Source organism: Strix aluco, chromosome 6 (assembly GCF_031877795.1).
Source record: "Strix aluco isolate bStrAlu1 chromosome 6, bStrAlu1.hap1, whole genome shotgun sequence".
NCBI lineage: Eukaryota > Metazoa > Chordata > Aves > Strigiformes > Strigidae > Strix > Strix aluco.
Window position 1 is genome coordinate 22,585,449 of NC_133936.1, and position 23,448 is coordinate 22,608,896.

The 23,448-nt window shown below is 37.5% G+C and overlaps 1 protein-coding gene across 1 annotated transcript in view; it reads right to left on the bottom strand.

Annotated features, from left to right (window-relative positions):
* The window catches only part of LRP2 (LDL receptor related protein 2), a 127,095-nt gene that overhangs the window by 18,868 nt on the left and 84,779 nt on the right, over window positions 1–23,448 (bottom strand). The window contains exons 46-65 of the mRNA XM_074829033.1: window positions 22,364–22,483; window positions 21,406–21,537; window positions 20,267–20,468; window positions 19,523–19,818; window positions 18,495–19,011; window positions 16,437–16,589; window positions 15,784–15,954; window positions 14,549–14,772; window positions 13,964–14,141; window positions 12,877–13,073; window positions 11,087–11,332; window positions 10,034–10,162; window positions 9,216–9,335; window positions 8,528–8,644; window positions 8,140–8,256; window positions 6,614–6,751; window positions 5,745–5,867; window positions 4,685–4,813; window positions 2,485–2,616; window positions 1,359–1,490 (exon numbers count right to left, since the gene is read on the bottom strand). Coding sequence (XP_074685134.1) covers window positions 1,359–1,490; window positions 2,485–2,616; window positions 4,685–4,813; window positions 5,745–5,867; window positions 6,614–6,751; window positions 8,140–8,256; window positions 8,528–8,644; window positions 9,216–9,335; window positions 10,034–10,162; window positions 11,087–11,332; window positions 12,877–13,073; window positions 13,964–14,141; window positions 14,549–14,772; window positions 15,784–15,954; window positions 16,437–16,589; window positions 18,495–19,011; window positions 19,523–19,818; window positions 20,267–20,468; window positions 21,406–21,537; window positions 22,364–22,483 — 3,573 coding nt within the window. The remainder of the gene's footprint in view (window positions 1–1,358; window positions 1,491–2,484; window positions 2,617–4,684; window positions 4,814–5,744; window positions 5,868–6,613; window positions 6,752–8,139; window positions 8,257–8,527; window positions 8,645–9,215; window positions 9,336–10,033; window positions 10,163–11,086; window positions 11,333–12,876; window positions 13,074–13,963; window positions 14,142–14,548; window positions 14,773–15,783; window positions 15,955–16,436; window positions 16,590–18,494; window positions 19,012–19,522; window positions 19,819–20,266; window positions 20,469–21,405; window positions 21,538–22,363; window positions 22,484–23,448) is intronic.

The window sequence follows — 23,448 nt, forward strand, 5'->3', positions numbered from 1 at the left end:
TAGAAAGCATTCATTTGAACACAATCTGTTTACCTCTAAGTCATACCCAACTACAGGAGAATAAGACAAGTGACTGTTCTCCAATGAACATACAATTCAGTGTAGAAATTGACAGCATTGCCAATATATGTGCTATCACAGGAAAAAGGGGACCTAATATTCTACGTGTTTTCTGAAAATGCCTACTGATCAGGCCTGCAGTAGACACATGCAAATGAAGCCCTCATTTATAAGTGCTGTGAGCTTGTATTACAGAGTGGTAGAGTTCTGAGCATACATAGAGATAGAACTTTAGGTATGACAAATTTCATGATGTTATCAGCTACAATCATTTTATTTTCTATCACTTAGCCTTGAAAACTTTGGGTGTCTAGATGCTTCCTGAATAAAGCCTATGAAGAAGGGTTTCAAAGAACTAGGTTTCTGACACAGGCACATAAAGAGGCAGCCAGACAGAAGCTCAGGTGCAAATGCCCTTCTGTATTTCCAGTCTCATGCTCAACAGTAAATATTTGCTGAATTAGGTCCCTGGACTGGAAATCTGAAGACCTTGTTTACTTGTATCATTTCTCATATACAAATAATTTTTAGTTTTTGAAACCTCCACAGCGTGCAGTTTTGGTCACAGGCATTCTGTCCTGAAAACTACTGTTTGACAAGGCATACCACATTTCTATCATGTATTTCTTAAAGCTGTTAAAGTGTAAGTATCTTCTAAATACAATATTGTTTCTGTCTTTTAATATAATACTGCTGCATTGTCATTTTTCTTATTTTCCTCAGCTCTTTATTATTACTATTGTATTACTATTATTTTCTGAATCAACTCTCTACCTATTCTATGACTGTCACACACTGTAGCTACTGCACTGAGGTATGATAAAAAGCTAGTGATTGACATAAAACATTGGCCAAAGTCCTTCTGTTTGTGTGCATCAGTCCATGAAAAAATGATTGGCAATCTGTCATCAAACTGCCTTTGATTTGTACTAGTTTAATGCAGCTTTCTTCTGATGCATCATTTTGTTGAGAAAACCTAAACTTCAGGAATAGGCAACGCTAATTTCTTTTTGATGACAACCACAGGATAAGCAGGTTTTTGTTTGCAGAAAATTTCAGGAGAAAAGAAGGCAGGCATCCAAATCAAGATATTATTTTTAATGTTTACAATTGGAAGCAGAGATGGGCACTTCTATTCCTGATTATGGAATGGGTGGAATAAATTACAGAAAAAATTACAGAATAAAGTTCGGTTTTCATTGTCGCCTTCCTAAAAAAGGGAGGATTATATTCATTAAGTTGCTATACTCTGCTTGCTCTTTACAAGTAGCAATCAATCTTGCTATCAGTTAACATACCATTAGCTGCACACTGTTTCCCTTGTTGATCACCCACAGACCTGAAGCCATCTGCACAGAAACATTCATAGCTTCCTTTGGAATTCTTGCAGTCCTGGGTGCATGTTCCAAAGATCTCACATTCATTGATATCTAGACATAAGTTGAGAAAAAAAAAAAAAAGAGCTTAATCTCTTTTTTCCACATGCTGGTCACCTTTACTCCAGAACAGACTTTCCCTTCCGCACATACTCTAAAAGACCAGGAACCTAATAAGTGATCTTTAACATCAGCATCTGTTATCTAACAGAACTCCTCATCGCTCATCTACTGTTTAACATGTCTTAACTACAGATTACTAATAAATGCGTTGCTTCTGCTTATCAGATTGCTTCCCAGAGAGACACTTTTGGTCATGTATTTTTATGTTAAATCACCAAGGAAAGACAAAAGATGAGGCATTACTACAGGAGATGCAAGAGCAAAGCCTTCTTGAAATGCTGAAGCAAAGATACCTAGTCCTCAGAAAAAAGTATCAGCAGGAAGGAAAGGGAAGGTTGGCCTCAGATCACATTTAATAAAACTACACAAATTGTCCACAAGAGGTGGCAACAAACAGAAGTGTTCTCGTCAAAATGTACTGAAATGGTAACTGTGAAAGTACTATATTGCATGACCACAAACAACAGCCTTTGGGTAGACTCCTCACCATATTTTATCAGCATATAACCAGGGCAAAAATATGGCACAATACACCTTTTACTGAAGGTCTGTTCTGGAGCAGAACAAGAGAGTATAACCTTCAGGAAGTTTTCTTTCAATAAGAAAAAAAAAAAAAAAAATCAGCAAATCAGCAAATTCCTGTGCCTCAGATTGCAAAGATATGACAAAACCTATATATTAAAGCAAAACCATATACCTACAGCCACCGAATTCTTAAAACAAGTCTGAACTGTGGAGCCAGTTCTCTGTTGAATGAGGCCTGCATGTTAGAAAATACGATTTGGCAGCAAAACTTTTTAGGAAGCATCTGCTAAATGTATAAAAATCCTGTTAGAATGCAAAAATGGGTAATCACATTAGAATGATGAAGTGACAGGTCACTGAACACTTATCAGTGAGAAGATGTTTAGAAGATTGAATATACCATCACAGGAGTTTCGGTTAGTTTCACTGGCCTTGTACCCTGGCCTACAGGAACAGATAAAGCCTCCTTCATTCAGGTTGGTACAGTTATGTTCACAAATGTTTTCTGCACAAGTTCGCTCTGTTCCAGGATCTGGGGGGGGGGGAAAAAAAGGTAAATTCTACAATTATAATCAAAAAATAAAGTGATAAGTGGGAGAGGGGTGTCATAATTTTGATCATTATTATAATTGAAAATGGTTTTCAGTTAGACAATGTTAGTTTCCTTTTTATCTAACTGAAACTCAATGTAAACATCTATTCTCTAACGCATAGAAGAGGGTGGTAAACACTGGTCAAGACAGCTGTCAACTAAGAACTTCAAGCTCTAGAAGTGAACAGGGTCAGGATAAGAGCCATAACCATCAAAGCTCAACTTCTTTAAGAGAAATGGCATTCTACATTACCACCAATCTGCAGCAACTGCAGAAACTTGACTCTAACTCCTACCTTTGCCAAGCTATCTCTTTCTTACCCAGTCCTTTCTTACCAACTAAGCAAAAAATGTTCTCAATTACTATCATGCATAACACAGGTCCTACATTATTTATATCTGGAAATTAGAGAGCAGATGACAACTTGTTCATGCCGTGCCTAATCTAAAGCCTACTGAAGGCAATAGAGGTTATTGCACAGAATGCACCGCCCTTTAAAACATGCCTGTAATGGAAAAGGCAAGTCAGGGATAATAGACACTCTGTAACAGATAATGAAAATTATACTCTTCTCAAAGTACATATAGAATTCTATTGATTCTGACATACTTTACATATACATAGAGTACTTTCAAACTCAAATCTGTTCTATAAATAGAAAAGATAAATAATATATGTTTATTGACAAAGCATGAGAAAAGATACAGATGTACGGCAAAGATATTACATTAAGCTGATTATCTCCTTTATACATATGCATTCAGTGCTGATTAAATTAAGTTTGAACAGCTTAATTTCATATACATGTAGAAGCATAGATTCATTGTGTACACACACACACACACACACAGATATTCTATTTTCTCTATAACACAGGTATTTGATGTTGGGAAGGCTGCAAATGTTACCATCTGATCTGCATCCACGGCTATCCCCAAACAGTAGAATGCTGACTGCCAGAAGGTGTCTGTTTTGCACTGTTTCATATCCTTTCTATACTTTTACCTTTTCATCAAGTCATTGCATTATGTTATATTACCTAAAGACCATTGGGATGGTATGTGAAATGGAGAAACCAGCTGCCTCAAAATGGACTGCACTATAGGCTTCTGAGTTATTTGTGTTTTGCAAGCATGCTGGATTGTAAATCACCAGTTCATCACTTGGCACATTTTCACTTGAAGCCATCAGAGCCTGACAAATTGAAATTGCAAGTACATGCTCATATTATCACTCTGCAGCTGTCCATATATTGATGTAAAAAGTTAGGTTGGCTTTTTTTTCCAGATTCCATGAGAATACCTTTTCTTGCCTCAAAGTTCAAGTCAAAGCTTTTGTATCTAAATGGATGCTAGTAAATTTATAATGTATAGTTAATAAACGTTGTGCAGAGGATCTAAGAGGGCCTTCAGCCTGAGGACTGGCTGTCCCTATAGAATTCTGTGGTCATGTCTGTAAACAGGAAAATAAAAGCATTTCAATATACTTTTGTTTTTAGCAGGGCTAGAGCAACCTATGCCAGTTCAGAGTTTGCCCATGAAAATTCCATAGGTTGGTCTATTGCAATTATCATTGAAATATCTGGATGTTCTTGCCTCTATAATGCAATTCATTTCAAAACAAGATCAAAAATAAGATCAAACCCTTTTTTGTGATGCATCAATACCATAAGCCTAAAAAGGACTGTTCAGATTGCTGAATTTCATAGAATCATAGAATAACTTAGGTTGGAAAAGACCTTTAAGATCAAGTACTACCATAAATCTAACACTGCCAAGTCCCACTAAACCATGTCCCAAAGTGCCACTTCTACATGTCTTTTAAATAGCCCAAAAGAAAGAGAACAGAAGATATTGTCATGGCTAATCGGATAATCCTAGCACAGGCTAATTAAAAATCAGTACTTCTTAGTGTGGTCTTCAGGAAGAAACATGTATTATTATCAGTTTCAGAAATTTTTATTACAATAGAATTATAATTTTGTATTCTATTGATATTATTACTTACTGCAGCCTATTTCATCAAAATGGTCTCCACAGTCATCATAATTGTCACAGACATAATGTAGAGGAATGCAATTTCCATTACTGCATTTGAATTCTTCAGTTGTACAAGGTCTTGGGGTTGGTTCTCTACCTACAGTCGAGAAGAGAAACACTCATTCCTCTGTCACAGTTTCAGCTACACAGTACCAACAGATAACCAATATTCGACATTGCTAATGAGGAAGCTGATGTAATCTGGTAAAATAATTACTAGAGTGACTTTGGAAGTCTGTAGTAAAGCTCAAACTTTACCCGGGGCCTCCTGGCTTCTAGTCACATCCCCATGAACTCAAAGAAGCCCCCCTATTTCATAAAGATGGAAGGTAAATTATTCTTGTTAATAGTCGATTGAACTTTTTTTTTAATAGTGCAAATCTATTAGTATCCTTCAATGATATACTTCATACATCTACCGAAGACTTCAAGAGATTGAGGCATTAGTAAGCTACTAACTTCAAGAACATTGCACAATAAAGCTAGCAAATAATATCATTAAACAACAAACAATATGATTAAACTTGATAATATAAAAATCAACATAGTCAATGAGAACTACATAAGATATCCAAGGGTAAAAACCTATTGAATATTAACAGAGCTTCAGCAGGATTTGGGCCTAAGTATCAACACTGCTGCTATGTGCATAACAGTGCCACAAATTCAGAAGTACCTGTTTCTCTATTTTAAAAGTCCCAGCTATCCATCCCATCCTTATTTTACGATACAGACAAAGTCCTTCCTTCTTTTAAGTGGAGTTCATAATAAGTTGACACAATTTAGCTGCTGCTCATAATAAAATACAACATGATTGTACTTTTCAGACAAATGTTTTCTGATTTTTGCTACTTCTATGGAGAGCTGCAAATAAGTAGTACCAATAATCATAGTTCAAATTATTTCATACTGAAATCTAGTTTTCATAATTTATGTTTAATTTTGACATTTCTGTAGTCCTTTGGCATTATTAAACATTAAGCACATCACAATTACTGAATTTGTTGCTCAAGTTTGTGTAAACATACAGTGTTCCTCTTTCTCATCACTTCCATCTCCACAGTCATCCTCCTGGTTGCACAGCTCATGACTATATATACAGCGATTGTTTTCACATCGGAAACGGAATGGAGATTCACAAGCAATATCCACTGAAACACAGAGATCAAGTCAGTCACACTTTGATACTTCATGTCATTGGGTCACAAATGATCCCCATCACTTTTATCTGGTAATATTTACATGTTTCCTATATTTTAAAAGGTGTGGAGGCATTCAGACCCAAAAGAATATTTTCTCCACATTTTGGCAATTGTATCTTAGGACAATTTTTGTCAGAAGACATCATCTTTGGCCAAAGGCAAACACTGAGGTTTCTAGATTTGTTTATGAAGTAAACTGATTGAAAATGCAACATGCTATTTAAGTGGATATACAGCACATAACTGACAAAAATTGTTTAAGTAGCACCTCCAACACTTCATTTTTAGAGCTAAAGTCAGGACTCCTCAACCATATTCACGAAGATGTCCCAACTATACTGATCACTTCAAAAGCTCAGCAGCTTTAAGAATATATGTTATCTGAATTAATCTTTAATTGCAAACTGTTGCTCTTATTTTAGATAATAGTGTCCTTATCTCTTTGATAAGGATAATATCTCCCTACTTTTATAACCACATATACAAACATCTGCAAAGTAGTGAGAAACATACTGTAGGAGGATGAACTGAACTTGCATATGAAGCAGAATTCTCAGCACCCATCCTGAATTAAGTCTGTGAGAATCTCCAGTGAAAATAAAATATGTAAAATTTATTTTCTAATTGTTCTCTCTATTGTAATTAGAGATTTTATTATGCATATTGCTCATTTTAATATAATTTTTCTCTCTTACAGCAAAGGTGAAGTTCTTCATCAGAGTCATCTCCACAGTCATTATCACCATCACATTTCCAGTATGGCTGGATACAGACATGGTTTTTACATTCAAACAGCATGGGTAGACAGTATGTACCATTAGGATACCGTGTTGCTGAAGAAAAGAAACATATTACGACATTTTCATTTACAATGAAGATTTTACTTTTTTCTGAAAAATATTCAGCCCAACCCTGTATTATTTTTTCAATACCCTTCTCTCCATAGTAGGAGATATAATATGAGGCACTGCAAAGATCTACAGCAACAACAGACTGCCAGGACTGATGACTTCTTGGCAGCTATAATGTAATTAATTGGGTTTGAATGAATAGTGAAAAACACAAGTTACTCCCTGAAGCTTCTGAAAATAAACTGTCATTAATTTAACAAATGTTACTTGAATTTGTTACTGTCAAATCTAGTTCAGTAATAAAGGTAAATAATGTCACTGGCACCAAACGTGAATGACTGAAGAACCTAAGACCTAAGATACCTAATTCTAAAAGGACTCATGTTGGTATAGTAAAATAAATACACAGATTCTGTAATAAAAGCTGTGAAAAAAACTGAACTAGAGCAAAGAGAAACATGACTCTTCCAACCTCCATAAATCAATCATACTCCTCCCCTTTCAATGGCTTCTCATACGCTTTTTCTTCCCTTTAAGAACAGACAAATGTTGTGTAACTCAGGTTCTGAAAGATTAACTGTTGCAATGTTCATTCCAGGATATGGTCACCATCAGAAAAATAAAGGTCCTACTGTGCAGATGCCCATTCTAACTGAAAGCACAGCTGTTTAAGTACATGGGAAGATGAACTGATACCAACATGAAGAGAAAGAAATTCTCCCAAGTACTGAAGCCTAAAATAATTTGAACACATAAGTCAGAAGCGACACTTCAATATCACCTAAAAAGCCAATGTCAGTCAGCACAGATGGAGCACAGAGGTGATATTTTCATCCCAACTGGGAACAATACTTTCAGGGTAAACAGCTGGAGCTGGAGCTCCATACAAGCTACAGTGTACAGACATTTTTTCACAGTAGATCAATATACAGAAGGAAGACAGAATCAGAAAAGCATTTTATTTCCTTGGCTTCACTGATACTTTAGGAAACTATACACATCTTTGAGCATTGTAAAAAACAATCCCATTACAGAACTTTGTTAGAATATGGTATGACTGAAACAGTGGATCTTGCAGTGTCTGTGGGATAGTCAAAAATTTTAATTTGATCACATATGTATCTTCTGCTGGACCTTGTAAACACATTAATTTCCTAGCATTAGGAATGTGTTTACAATCAGTGTAAGAGGTAGCAACCCATTATTATATTAAAAAGCTGATTCAAAATATTATGCTGAATTTTTACTAACATCACTGAGCATTGCAGAAGTCTGTACCTCTAAGGAGTCATCTCACTTAAAGAGAGAAAAAGTGCAAATCTTTCTGGAAGTGAGCTCAATGAGCAGCAATTGCAAAGCTTGACACTCACGACAAGTTGCTTCATCAGAGAAATCAAGGCAGTCTGCATTTCCATCACATCTGAAGCGTTCTGCAACACAGTGTCCACTATCACACTGGAAATAACCTGGGTGGCAGGTCCTCAGCTCTGAAAAGATTCACAAGTAACTGTTGAAATGTCTTCTTGTTCAAATCCAAATAAAGTACTTATTTTTTGAGAACAACATCCTAAAAAAGACTGCAAAATCCCAGACCATTAAAACTGTGGTATCCTCTACTTTTGATGGAATAACTAAAGTGATCTGGTCAACATTATTCCATTAAAGATGCTTCCCATAAAAGATTGATTTGCAGAATAATTTAACACATTAGAAACAAAAGTGTGAACATGTAAGAGGTAGCATCCAGACAATACGCACCGCAGTCACGTTCATCTGAATTGTCTTCACAGTCATCATCGTGATCACAGATCCACCGGGAAGGTATGCAGCGTAAATTGTCACAACGGTATTCACTTTCTGTGCATTCACGAGGACCTTAATTTAAAATGAATGTACAAATATGAAAAGTTTCCTGGATGTAAACATCCACATCTGTCTCATTAGACCAGACAAAAGTAATATGGGCAGATAATGTGGTATAATCCTTAAAACTAAATGATGTTAAAACAGCATTCCCCCCAATAATCTTTAACTGTGTTAAATGTTCGATGTCCCTCTTGACATAGAAAAAAGGAAATTCATTGTGAATTTTGTTTCATCACAGAATTATACAGGAATTTTTATTCCATATCAGAAAAAAGGGATCCACTCTCATTGTTTAAGGAACTATATAATACTACATCTGCACACAGGGCAGAATTCAAATATCACTTCTTAGTGGAAAACAGGAATTTGTGTTATTGTAATGACAAAAATTTATCAATGTTTTTATGTATCCAAAATGCTTACTTGTGATATCACTGTGGTATATCAGCAAAGAAAAGACAGCCTATAGAGTAAAACAATGGAATGGTTGCAATTAAGAGCTATCTGTCCCATTCTCATAAGAAATAGGATAGTTAAGTCAGAAGCTGGACTATATCATGACAGTCAAAAAAGAACTCACTGCAGTTGTGCTCATCAGAGTTATCTCCACAGTCATTATCTCCATCACACTTCCAACGCAGTGGGATACATCGATGATTGTCACAACGGAAATCTCCAAAAGGACTGCAAGTCATCTCCTCTGCAGTATAGACAGTTTGCCAACAAAACAGCACACATTAGCATAGTCTTGGATAAGATGGAATGCACAGAAGATAATGAGAATAGATAGATGTTCGTGTCACAGACTGGGCTAAGTAACAGAGAAGTGATTATGAAACAGCTGAAATAACTATATAGAACTGAGATGGAAACACAAAGAGATAAACTTTGTACTGTCAAAGGAGGGTATCTTGACCTGATGGCATGTTACAGCTTCAAGTCTTTTCTGGTTCTGATACAGTGATCTGATGTCCTCTAAGCTTTGTGTATAAGAGGTTTCAACACAAATGCAAGGGTCTGGGAAAGCATCATCATACTTCCCATACTGATAGTTTTACCAGCACAGGAGGTAAGTTAAGTAAATGTACAAACCTAACAGTTTCAATTGTCTAAAATAGTTCGGCTCAAGTAAAAGTATTTCCTGTTTCATTTGATGACATATTGGGCAAAAATAATAAAATCCCGATCTTTGGAGCTCATAAACATGTGAGCTGCACAATGAGTTGCTGCACATAAAATTTTTCCTGAAGACAAATAACTACCAGGGTAATTAATTGATATCAAACAAAATATGCCCAGGTACATTATTACTGAAGACTTTCAGAAAATCAAAGTGTAAATTGAAGAAATATTGTAGGTACAAAGTTATGTTGAAATGACTTCCTTCTCCAAACATACCACATCCTTGTTCGTCACTGTTGTCTCTGCAGTCATCATTCCCATTGCACACTGCCCACAACGGTATGCAACGGTAGTTGGTTCGACAGCTGAACTGTGTGTGATTGTCACACCTATAGGCAGGACCCACTGAAAGAGGCAGTTGTCAAAGTTAGTTTTGTAACTTAGCCATTAAACTGTCCTCCTTGCTATTCTGCCTTTCATAATCTGTTACGATTTATAGTCAATAATTCCTACTAAAAAAAGATATCTGCTAACTTCAGTGTTGTAAAAGAGAATGCATTAAATGTATCTGATTTTACTATCTTTTCCAAACTATGCTGCTTGTATTCTGCATATGCTACAAACCCATGACAGGTTCAGACAACATTCAGTGTGTTTTGCTCTGAAGTATTTAGAGTCAGTAACAGTGCTAACAGAAGCCCCAAACCTGGAAGCCAGAGGCAGCTTGTCCTCAGGTGGCAAAACTTGGTCACAAGTTCTTACAGATGGCCAGTGACTTAAAGAAACATGCTGGAGCACATAGGAAAAACCTGCTGTTAAACATATGCTAGACTGTGCTCTGTGCTTGTTCTCCTTGTAAGTTTTTGTTTCCAAATCATGTCTCTTATCATGGGAAACTTCAGGTTCGAGAAATCAAACTTTTCAGAAAGTATGACATATGTCATACTCCAAATTAGACCAAGGTAAAAATTGGTGAACTGGCATTCACTGCTTCCACACAAGCAAGGGATCAGCATATATCCTTTTTACTAAATGTTGTTAGGGGCCAAGCAAAGGATGCTGCTAGCATCAAGCAAGTCAGAGTGAGACACTGCCAGTTCTTGATAATCTGGCCAGCATAAAGAAGCTTCCTCCCTTTCAAGAATAAATAAGTAGTAAATCATCACATAGCCTCTATCTTTTCTAACACTCTTTACTACATGATTGCAATTAGCTTGAAGAAAATATTCCTTTCCAATAAATGTTCCTGAGTTTGAAAATTAAGTAATGCAGTTTGCTCTGCTTTTGGTGCACTATAACATAGGCAGCTTACTACAGTTGTGTGCTTACTGCATTCATGAAAGGGCTCATCAGAGTTATCACCACAATCATCATCCACATCACACTTCCAGGACTGTGGGATGCAGCGGCCATTGTCACATTTAAATTGGCCTGGGGGACAGGTTCTACTGGCACAGTGAGTACTATCTTCATCCGAGTTGTCACCACAGTCATCCTCTCTATCACACTGCCAGGCTTCTGGGATACATCGTTTGTTGGCACACTGCCACTGATGAGTTTCACACTGGTGATTAGCTGAAAGAATACAAATTGGCTATTAGGATACTGAAACTTACAGGAATGGTCTGCTGCTGTTATGTCAATTGAGCAGTTATATCTACACTAAAAGCTAAAAAGAAAGCCAGTTATACTTTAAAACATCCCATTTACTTGCCCAGTTAAGGCACAGATTTCTAATGTCACATGACACATTTCCCACAGGCATCTTCAGACAAGCTCACTGAGGCTCTACATTTTTCTAGGAGTGAGACAGATACTATCTTCTCCTAAAGCAGAGGGGAGTAAACCCAGCATTCAAACATGATTGAGCCAGGAGCTCCCAGTCACTTTGCAGAGGAGCTAAGTGACATTGTGGCTCTGGCCACGCTACCAACTTAGATGTACGTTACCCAATGACCTTGTTCCTCTGCCTATGAATGAACATGTCAGAAAACTTAGCAGAAAATCATGCTAATATTAGCTCCACAACCTAAAAATGTTCAGCTTCTGTTTCTAAAGGGCAAAGCACTGGAAGCTGATGTTAGCAATGCTGGCAAACTGGGGTTGCTCTGAAGGTCTATGAAAATAGGAGTCAACAGTGATCTCTGCTTCCAGACTTTGTCCGTCTCACTGGACACCACCCTACTACTTTTTTTACATATACTGCCAAACTGTTCAAGAGAAAAGAGTGGAAGGAATTATATAGACCTAAACTGACTTTTGTTGTACCTGGTACGTTAAAACTGGTGACACATTATGCAGCTGCCACATTTCTACTCACTTAACATTCCCCTGTGCCACACCTAAGATCTTAGCTATTTGAAACTCAGGTAAAATTGACATTTCATTTAATTCTGTCATTCTTAGAAACACTTTGCTAATGGAAGGCAATGAAACTATCAATTATACAACCACACTGCTTTCCCCCCCTTCCCTTCCCTTTATATTACTAAGGTCGCAACTGCCAGAACTACATTATTTACAAAAAGAGAACTAAGGATGTGTTTTTAAAAACTGACATAAGTATCTGGAATAAGAAAGGCTTATAAAGAAATAACATTATTCCACAAGCATAATTAGGCTACATTTCTAAAATACCACCATCCCAAACAGCTCTCCAAAACAAACATTCCCACATGCTGTGGATTTTGTGCAGTGCAGAGTGTGAAATAATTCTGTCTCATCACACAAAGATCTAGAATACAGGGAAAATTAGCACACCTGGTAGATTGACCTGGGCATTAGGAAGCCTTAGATTCTTCATACTCATCATGGCTTTACTTAGAACAAAACAAAGTGCGTCCTGCTTCTAGTATTTTATACCTCAGACTGTAATTTATACCAGTTCAAATATGACTTAGAGGTATAGAAAATGTTTATGTTTTGATATAGTACATTTTTACTCTTCTTTACACTGCTTTTTCACTTAGGTAAATTGCTCTAGCAGGTGCAAGACTAGAAAAGACTGCATGTCTACCTCACTTTTTCATCTGTAAAAAAGGGATAACGATTCTGAAATTTACATATAGTTTACACATTTTGTACTGGCAAGACACTTAATTTTATTAGTTGTAACATACCACAAAGTACAGGATCTTCATCTGATCTGTCATGGCAATCTGGCTGGGTATTGCACAAGAAATGTGGGCTTGTGCAGTTCCCATCATTACACTGGAACTGACCGACAGGACAGTATCGGTGCGGACAGGTAGGGGGCTCATCAGAGCCATCTCGACAGTCCCTCTGTCCATCACATTTCCACCAGATGGGAATACACCTACAAAGAGAAAACAGTGTTTTCTTTGTTGAGGATACGTCTCTACAGACATACAACCATCCTTTCAAAGCACAAAAGACAGTGTTATCTCAGTATTATTTCTTGAAACTTGAATTTCATGTCTTCCATCTCATATGTCAAATGCTAACAAAATATGCCAGAATGCTTTCACCAGAAACAGATGATATTGGTGGGCCTCTAGAAGGAAGTTCACAGCAGATTAATAAGGACTTAATTTTTATGCATATTTGTGGTAACCATCTCTCATGCTTTTTAACTCAATTTTCAAACGGATTTTTAATGAGGTAACATTTTGATAAATCACCTGAACTTTAGCACAAGGAGTTCACTAGGGAGTATCATTGTAACACTGCTTCAGAAGGCCACCCAATAAGCACACTCGCCTCAATATCAGCACAGGAGCCCTTATGTCACCATTCCTCTCCCTCCACTGCTGCTGTCTCAGAAAAAGAGTTAGAAACATGCCCCCACTAGCTAAATGGCTTTCCTGGGCCACTGGCAGAGAGCATATATTTGGCAGAAACAGACACATTGTAAAAGATGTACAAAAAATAAAAGAAGGTTCCATGTTTAATTCAACTGGAAATAGTTTCTGGAGGTATATGTTTCTAACAATCCAAACTTTGCTGCTACATTAACAGTCTTATATAACAAGAATAAAAGTAAAAAAATACTATTCAAACAATGAGTCTAAAAGTATTTTTCCAAAATGGAAGCCTGTCTGGTCCTGGCTTTGTCTTTGCAAGCACACCACAAACTCATAGCAAGAGCAGAAGGAATCCCTAATTTCATGCCCTTTTGAAGAGACTAAACTGTAAAATAGATCCTTAAAAAGACATTGAAAGAAAGATGATGAGCAGTGGACTTACCTCTCCGTGTCTGCACAGAGAAACTGGGTGCTAGAGCACATTGGAAGGCAGTGGGCGGTATTGCCGAACTGTACTATCATGAAGTTATCAGGACATTCACAGGAATAACCCTGACCACCAGCTTTTATTAGACAAAGATGGGAACAACCACCATTGTTGGTGCCACAAGGATTGTTAACTGGTAAAACAGAAGAATAAATATTACCATACTTTGCAAATCCCAGGACACAAAGGTCTCAATCTACAATAGATTCCTCTAATACTCTATTGAAAGCTTAACTGTAATAAATTGAAAACCAAACCATAGAGAAGTAGGCACTTTGTGAGAGAAATATGTATGTTTTCATATACAGGATATGTATGTTATTAACCCATGACATTTTATAAACTAATTTAAAATTATTCATTTCCAGTCATTGCTATTCAAAGAAAAGGCAATTTATAAATGTAAAGTAGAGGTCTACATTTACTCCACGCATTTTATTCCCCTCAGCAAAGGCAAAAGCTGAGTGCACACAGGACCCTTCACAACTAGCCTCAAGACAACAGCTGACCCTCTAAATGCAAATTTAAATGTTTTCTCACCAAATGGCTGCCTGTATGGATGGTAAACATGGATGTCAAATGGCCTGTGTGTAGTGTTCACAAGAACAGTCCTGTCTGATCCATCATATTTATTTCCCTTTTCAACTGTTCTTGTATTCCAGTCAGTCCAATATATCGTGTCTTCAAAAATTGTTATCGCAAATGGATGAGGTAAAGTCCCATCATACACTGTGTGACGATGATGTCCATCCAGGTCAGAGTACCTACAAAAATGTGCCAAACATTCAGATAAATGCTGAAAAATCTTCATATCTTTATTATATATGCTTATGGTACTTCATTACTGGTGACCAGGATCATGCAATGTGGGCTCCTATACTCCCAAATTTTACAGGTCTTTCTGATTTGGAGCCCTCTCTGATGAGATATCTTTAATAAGATTTTATATATTTACTATCACCTTGCTATAGGGGGAAATTATGAAATACAAGAGAGAAAAAGAGAGATTATAATTAATTATAATTATAATTAATACACATTTTTAAAAAGACATTTTTAACACTTCAGCATAGAAAAGGCTGCCAGAATAATCAATGTAAAGAATAATAGAAGTAAATATAAATCTAAATGTATATGCAAATATGAACACAAATATAAATACTAATATAAATACAAAGGATTATTTTTAAAGTATTTCAATGCCTTGACAAGAACCAAAACACTAATCATTCATTTTTACTGATATTTAAGTGAAAATTTTCTAACACTAGAAGCAATTAATAGCTTTTTCTTGATTAACAAAAAAACCCCATATGCTAACAGGAAATTTCATGTCATACTATGGACAAACATTTAGAGATCTTGTAATGATTTGCATGCTATTTTATTAGCACATAACTAGTTTAGTTACAGTTCAACTCTTATCTATAGAAGAAACAAGAGAATCAGAAAATATAGTGATTTTGTACTCAGTTTTGCTTTGGTTCAGATTGTACACCTAGATATAGAGAAGATGCATATTCGAGTACAGACTGTGAATCTTTTCACAATAATTTTCAGACTACTTCTAGTGGGACCTAGGATGCAAATATAGGAACTAGGTTACTGTGTCATCTAGTGATTTATATTGCCTACTACTCCAGACTTTGTGACTCTGGTTGCCTATAGAGTCAGTGGGTAGAAATATGTACAACACTTACAGCATCTATAAATGCTACCACCGCAATCTGACATGAGCAATTATTCAACTGTTTTTTTCTTTTCTGCATACGTACTCAATGTAATTTAGATGGGCATCTGCCCAGTAGAGCTTGTCATTGGTGTAATCTATGGTGAGTCCATTGGGCCACTCTAACTTTGTAGAGATAATCACTGTCTTCTCCTTGCCATCCATGCCTGCTCGTCCAATATAGGCTCGATCTGCCCAGTCTGTCCAGTAAATCTGTCTGTTCAAATAAATGCTTATAGTTAGGATTGTAGTAAAAATATGATGAAGTAAATATTAGAAGCCACACCTCAAATATAGTATTTCCTGCAACAGAACTAAAACAGAGATTGAGGAAGATAGGAAAAAGGTTAATATATTTGTTACTTTAATCGATACAGCAGATAACTGTGTGATCACAAATGTCTTCAAAGAATGCAACTGGCAGCCCCACCATCCATCAAACCACACACACTTCTCTCAACCTTTTTAGCCCTGCAATCAAAACTTCCTTGTCCACATGGAACTAAATTCCACTTTCAATGATATCTGACAGCCCTGCATATATACCTAGGAAAGGCAAGCTACTATTTTTTCTACATTGGAACTAAGATCTAAAGCCACACAAATCTAAGTGCAGGCAGCCAAAATTTATTTCAGATTTTCAGAGACAGTGCAAGACTATTTGTAAAAGAAAGGAAAAGCATTCTTGAAATGTCATACCCATATTTTGGATGAACAACAATTGCTCTGGGGTACTGAAAGCAGAAAGTGTTGTTGGCATCCACACACCGATCCACCAGTTTTTTCCGGAATCTTCCATCAAGTTCAGAGACATAGAGACAATCTTTGTAGGCATCCACCCAATACAATTTTCTGAAATGTTTTAGAGTTAATTTATTTACTCTTATATACTTCTTTTGGCTTATTTTGCTTCATAGCATCTTAAATTTCACAGGGTTTTTTTTCCTAAAAGCAATATATCCAATGTAAAGGAAGAATACACATATTGTACTGACATCTCTCCATTCCCCAGACTGCCCTTTTCACTCCTGCTGTTCCAGCAGTCACGGTCATTGGTGCCAAATTCAAACTTGCAGTTGCCCAGTTGAGTAATAATATGCCATTTGCCTATAAATTCCTAAACTCCCCTTCTCTTCCCTTCCTCTCCTATCAACAATAGCCAACGAAGAGGAGCAGGAAAAGAGACATGCAGTGCAATGGATTGTGACCAGGGCTGTAAAGTATTGGAGAGAATCATCATCTGTTCCATGCTGCCACCTTGCTCTCATCAAACAGGTAGAACAGTTGCCAGATTCTCCTTTGAAAATTCCTAAGCACTTCGACGGCCTAATTTAAACTTCACCTAGAATTTTCTAACACTTCTATTACTTTGCCTAGGAATTATACACAGCTGTAATCAAAGAAATCATGCAAGCTGAAGCAATAATTTTTAAAAGCCTGTAACAAAGCAAAACTTTTAATTTAATTAGATCTACAGCAGGCTACTTCAAAATTGTCTGCACAGCTGGTCAGCTCCAGCGTCCACAGGGCCGTTCCAGAAACAGTCTGACAGCTACAATCTCTGTCTACACCACCCCGAGCAGTACCATTCCCACCAGGGAGGAGGAGAAGGTAGCCTTCCCTACTCTGCACTTCATGGCATCCTCCAGTCCTCCCCCTGTACTGAAAATGAGCAGAAAAACTCATCAACCATTGTATGGTCCTTTCTGAAACACCTAAACAAAAACTCACTGAAGACATAACTAATGGTAGCTGAAATAATTCAGCAACTGTATTAGTAATGGAGCAGTAGGACCACTTTGGCTAAAATTAAGCTTTTCCTTCCTCACCTCTCCATGAATCATAAAGTATTTGGGACTGCTGACAGCATTAATTATCATTAGGTTTAGAGACAAAGTCGTTTAAAAATAAAAACTATTATATTGACATATTCATATAAACACTCTCATATAAGCTCCGAATGTGACTTTTTGAACGTTTCTCTTTATTTTGCAGAGTCTGATCCATGATGTAAACCTTTCATACTGATAGTACTGCACTCAGAAAGCAAAACCTGATGAAACAGCCAAGAGCACTGTCAGAGAGGGCACCACATAAAGACAGTTTCTGTGGGAGCAGATCAGACTACTTTTTGACACACAACTACCTCACCCTTATACTGTGCTCCTTACAGCAAATGATGTGGATCATATTGTCTGATTGTCAGTTAAAGATGCATTTTTCAAGAGCAAAAGAAACATGCTCTTCACATTGGTACAGGAGCTAAATTTCATTAATGTTTACTGCTACTTACAACAGGTAACAATTCCATTGAAGTAACATGCTGTTTATGCATAGAGTGAAGCCTGTATTCCAACACCAACAACTGCTAGCAAAGGAATAAGGAGCCCAACCTCAAAATCCCTACTCCGCAGCCACATGCAACATTCCACCTGCCTGCTTGCTCAGTCTGTTCATTAATGGGTTCCTAACGGAGTTTTTCCCAAGGGTCATACGCACTACTTTATTACTGATGAGAGAGCAACTCTGATATAACCTCAGTACACTAGATATGAGAACAATTAAAGAAAAGTGTAATGTAGTGTATTAGATGCTGATAAACAATTCCAGAGCAGTTGTGTAGACTGCATCCACAATTCAGAACTATTTCAGCACTCATCAGGAATTTCATATGGAGTGGGAGAAAAACCCTAAGATAAACTCCCTCACACATCATTTCCTTAGTAGCCCAGAAAGACAGAAAACATATTTTCTTACCTGCCAACCCAGTCAACAGCGATACCTTCCCCGTTGGGCACATCATCACTTATCACTGCCTCCTTATTTGTTCCATTTAGGAACATGCGTTCAATGACCTTCCTCCCCACATCAATCCAGTACAACCTCTTTTCCACCCTGTCAAAGTCCAGTGCCACCACATTTCTCAGTCCTTGCAAAATGAGAGAGTAAGACTGGCCATCTGCTGTGAGATTTCTCAGATAGTAACGGTTGCTAAAAATAAGGTATGGGGAGATATTACTATTTTGCCGGCAACTTTTTCCATCAGGCTCCCGGATATAGCCTGGAGCACACTTACAGATGTAGGAGCCAGCTGTGTTCTCACAAATCTGGCTACATACTGATGGAGTTTCATTGCACTCATCAATATCATCACAAGTCCGTTTATCAGACATAAGTTTGTATCCGGGATGACAAGAACAGTAGAAACTTGTCTGTGTGTCTGTACAGTCATGATCACATCCACTGATTGAAGGGTCACTGCATTCATTTATACCTGGGGAAGGAAAGGAGTTCTGTTCAGGGAACTGGCTAGCAGCGAAAATAGTGCAGTCACTTTCCAGTGTACACTCCCTGTCTCTCTCTCCCCCTGCTAACCCCTGAAAATGCTGAATATGAATCTGGGCTGCTGTAATAAAGGAGCAAGGAAAAGAATCTAATCTAATCTAAAATTATTTTAGCACCTTTGAGGTCTGTCACCAAATACACTGAGTGCAAAATACACACTTATGAATGTTGTATTTTGGAAATGTAAGGGCAATACATAACAATGTATAAACTATATTTTGTTTATATAATTAGCTAATTTTCATGGTTTATTAAACCAGTATGTAATAATTATTATTTAATTAAAACAAAAAATCAGATATATAAATTTCTTACAATCCTTCTGAGAGACAACTATGGAATAGATATGATTGTAATTAAGCAATTGTCTTACAGGTTGTGTTTTTTTAAAGCTGCCTAAGCATTTTAAATTAAGACAGTACAAATAAATCTACACATACCACATCCTTTTTCATCACTGTTATCTAAGCAATCATCCAACCGATTGCAGACTTTAACCATTTCAATGCAGTTTCCATTGTCACATTTAAAATGATGAGGAGAGCAGGTCGCTTCTGGTGTACTACAGAGATGTTCCAGCTCATCAGATTCATCACCACAGTCATTATCCCCATCACAGATGTAGGCCTTAGAAATGCAGCGCCCATTCTGACAAGTAAACTGGTGCTGTTGACATGGTTCATAGATGCATCCCCTTTCATCACTGCTGTCACCACAGTCATTCCGCCTGTCACACCTGAAGAAGAATGAACACTTTCAAACATAAGAAGGCAATCACTGTCTTTAGGGCAGATGGGTAGATATGCTCTCCTGATTTCCGAAGAAGGTCAGATATTATTGGCTCCAATGGAAGAGACTTTCAGAAATCAGGGTCATATTATATAGAGTCTGATCCTGTGAGTCCTGCTTGTATTCCCCATGTGCATTACAAGCTCACCCCAGGTGAGGTTACTAGGCACAGTAAAAAGGATAAAAGCTAATGGTGAGCACTGGGGATATTAACATAGAAAATTCCAGAGTATTTTCAAGTTAAAACTAATGCATGAATGCAGAGCAGATTAATAGTTTCGTTACAATATGCAGATCTACTTAACAGCTAAATAGTGGAAGAAAAAAGGTTGAATCTGCTCCTTCACTTTAAGCAAATTTTGACAATTTCTGCAGCAGCTCAGGTAGTTACAAACCTGTATGTGTTTCGGATGCACAAGCCATTACTACAAGTAAACTCATTTTCTGTGCAAGATCTTCGTGTACAGTTCTGGTGTTCATCAAGTGCATCACTGCAGTCAGCATCACCATCACAGATCCATGCCCGAGGAATGCACCTCCTGAGTGGGGGTCTATTGTTGGCACATGTGAACTCTGCTGCTGTGCAGTTGCGGTTTGCTGAAAGAAAAGCATGTTCACTGACACACCAAGTTATACTCTGTGTATGTAACACCCTCCCCCACCACACACATGCAGGCTGGATATCCACCCGTAATTCACAACAGAGCCATGATCTGCTGCACACGCAGAGACAGATACCACTGCACCTTCTCATATACAAAGCTCATATGCATTTCCACTAATTTTCACTGAGCATTGCTCTTCATGGAGGCTGACTGGGAGCCAAAGCACTTTAGGATTCCTTAGGCAATGCTGGCATATGCAGAACTCTGGATCTTGTTGGATTCTCAGTATAAGCTTTTCATGTGTCTGACCAGATTTTCTGGGAGCTGAACCGGTAGAAGGTCTAGGCGCTCTATTCCCTGCTTTCTTCAAGGTATTCTGTGTTCCAAGGAGCAAACAGAGGGAGCACCATTGCAGTTAAAAAGGGCAAGGACTGCAAGTGTATCCAGCTGCTGTTAAAAGAATCAAGGAGCAGGACCAGGCTTGGTGAACCTTCTTCCTTTTGTTAGCCCTCTAAACAGCCATGCTTATTTTGTTTGCTAATTTTTAAAGAAATTACACAAAAACCATGTGGTTATTAACATGCACAAGATGTAGTGCATGACGATCAGGGAGTATCTCTGCTGGAGCTGCTATTGCTGTACAGATCATACCAAGAACCCAGGTTAATTATATCTCCATTTGAATTCAACAATTCAAAAAGGAGTAATCGCAAAATTAGAACAACTTTTTTTTTTAACCAGTAAAATATTCAATTTTAATTCAATGTAATGAAAATGAAGGTACAGGAAGAGTGTAACTCATGATTACTGTGCACATTTATGGACAGAAAAATTGGCAGAGGCTGGGAGTTTGGGGGTTGGTTGGTTGTTTCCTAAAAAATGCCTGCAGGACAAAGAAAGTGCAGTATCTATTTGCATTAAACACCTACCACAATTATGTCTTTGATCCTCATCACTCATATCCCCACAGTCATTATCACCATCACAGATCCATGTTGCTGGGATACATCTGCCATCATCACATCTGAACTGGTCGCTTGAACAAGTCCGCACTTGGGGCACTTAAAAATGAACACAATCACTCTGCTTGTTAAACTAACCTGCACTGCCATGAAAATCTACTGAGAAGGTTATTTTAGGGAAATGTAAAATAGAAGCTTAAGTTTAAAACAGTTAAGGTATAAGCTATAAGACATTATCTTATGCTAAAGGTGCAACTCCAACAATGTGCAAAATGAGCTATCAGCCCTGCTTAAATCATAGAAGAATCTGTTCTGCCTTGTTTTATGACACCTTTTACAGTGAGAATGACGACATATGTTGTAGTATCAACTCTCAGTGACCTCAGTTAGCCTCTCCTCTTCCTCCCTGGAGATTACTCTATTTCTTTTCACCTTCTTCCCCCTTCTGTTGCTTATTACCATCAGTTTCTATTGGACATACAGGGTTCGTTTACTGTAATACTATGATACTGTAGCTCATACTGTGTCAACAATGTTCCTCCGCATCCCACATTCCTTTTTTGCCCAAATGCAGTATTGCACACATGCACTTCCTGTACAGCATAACATCTGCTTTTACATCCAAAACAATATCTAAATGCTTTGCTACTTGATTCACCACCACAGTCTTTATTTATAAAGAGACATTACATTTGGTTATATATTAGGAGTAATCACATCAAGAGCAATCAACTGTGGCAATTAAAAGCCTTCAGATTCGATACACAGCTTTAAGACTTGAATCACTCAGTTACTCACATTCTTTAGAGTCAATGAATAAACCTCAGAAGATACTTTCTACTTAGTTTGGATTCAAGCTGCTGCCTACAAGAAACTACTGATTTCCCATAACCCATCTTATCGTATCTTTTGAGTGTAAACTTACCACAAGAGGCAGGTTCATCAGAGCCATCAGCACAGTCTATCCCTTGATCACAGTACCAATGAGCAGGAATACAACGTCCCGATGTACAACGAAACTCACTATTTGTGCAAGTCAGTGAGACTGGAAGAAAAAACCTATGCATGACTTCTTTCTTTCTGTTACCTTTCCAACTTGTTTTAAGTTGCTTTTGAGTCCATGTTACGCAAAAATATTACAGACCCCAAAAAAGAAAGAGAAAAAATTATGCTAGGAAGGATGTCTTTTCACAGCCTATCTGCAAAGAGTTCATTGTACAAACTAGCTTGATCTTTCTATGCAAAAAATGGGCTTAATTCTCTCCTTATGAATATGTATCAGCTAATAAGTAACAGAATTTGCCCTGGAAATAGGATTGCATACAACAACTGTAAATATGTTCTACGTTTATACTTGAGGTTTTTGCACAAGAAAATGACCGCAATCCAACATACTCATTTCTCCAGCACCCAAACCAGGTGGCAGCAGACTCCATGCTTTTCAGGGAGTCAAAATGTGCAGTAAGGAAGTAATATCTCAACATAGGTAATGCTTTCCCTGTTCCCCACAGATTTTTTTCTTCACTTGCAGGTAGGAATCTTTTCTTAATGGCAGTGAAGAACAAACCGCAACACTGAATAGTTCCAGCTAAGCACACTGCAAATATTCCTTCTGCACTTTGGCTGAGCCCCTTGATCCTGGCATGTATAGCAGGTTTGATAATTTCTTCAGTAGTTACTGATACTTCCCTGTACCCTCTGATGGTTTCAAGATACCAAAAAGGACCCCATCTGGCCCTTTAACTTGCTCTATGTGCCTTTAATGATGGAAATCAAAGGCAATTAACATATTGTTCATTATGTTGGGGCTTCTTTCATCTCCCTTTCTCCCTCTCTCTCTCTCTTTCTTGCCCTTCACCACTTCTCAATTTAAGTAACTCAGCAGTGCTGCCAGGACATAAACAGTAGAAGGGACAAAGCACACCTTTCATGAGCAGCACAAGACTCACTAATGTCTGTATATATAGCCACAATTTTTGACATGTAGGGGTCCATAGATAAAAGTGGCCA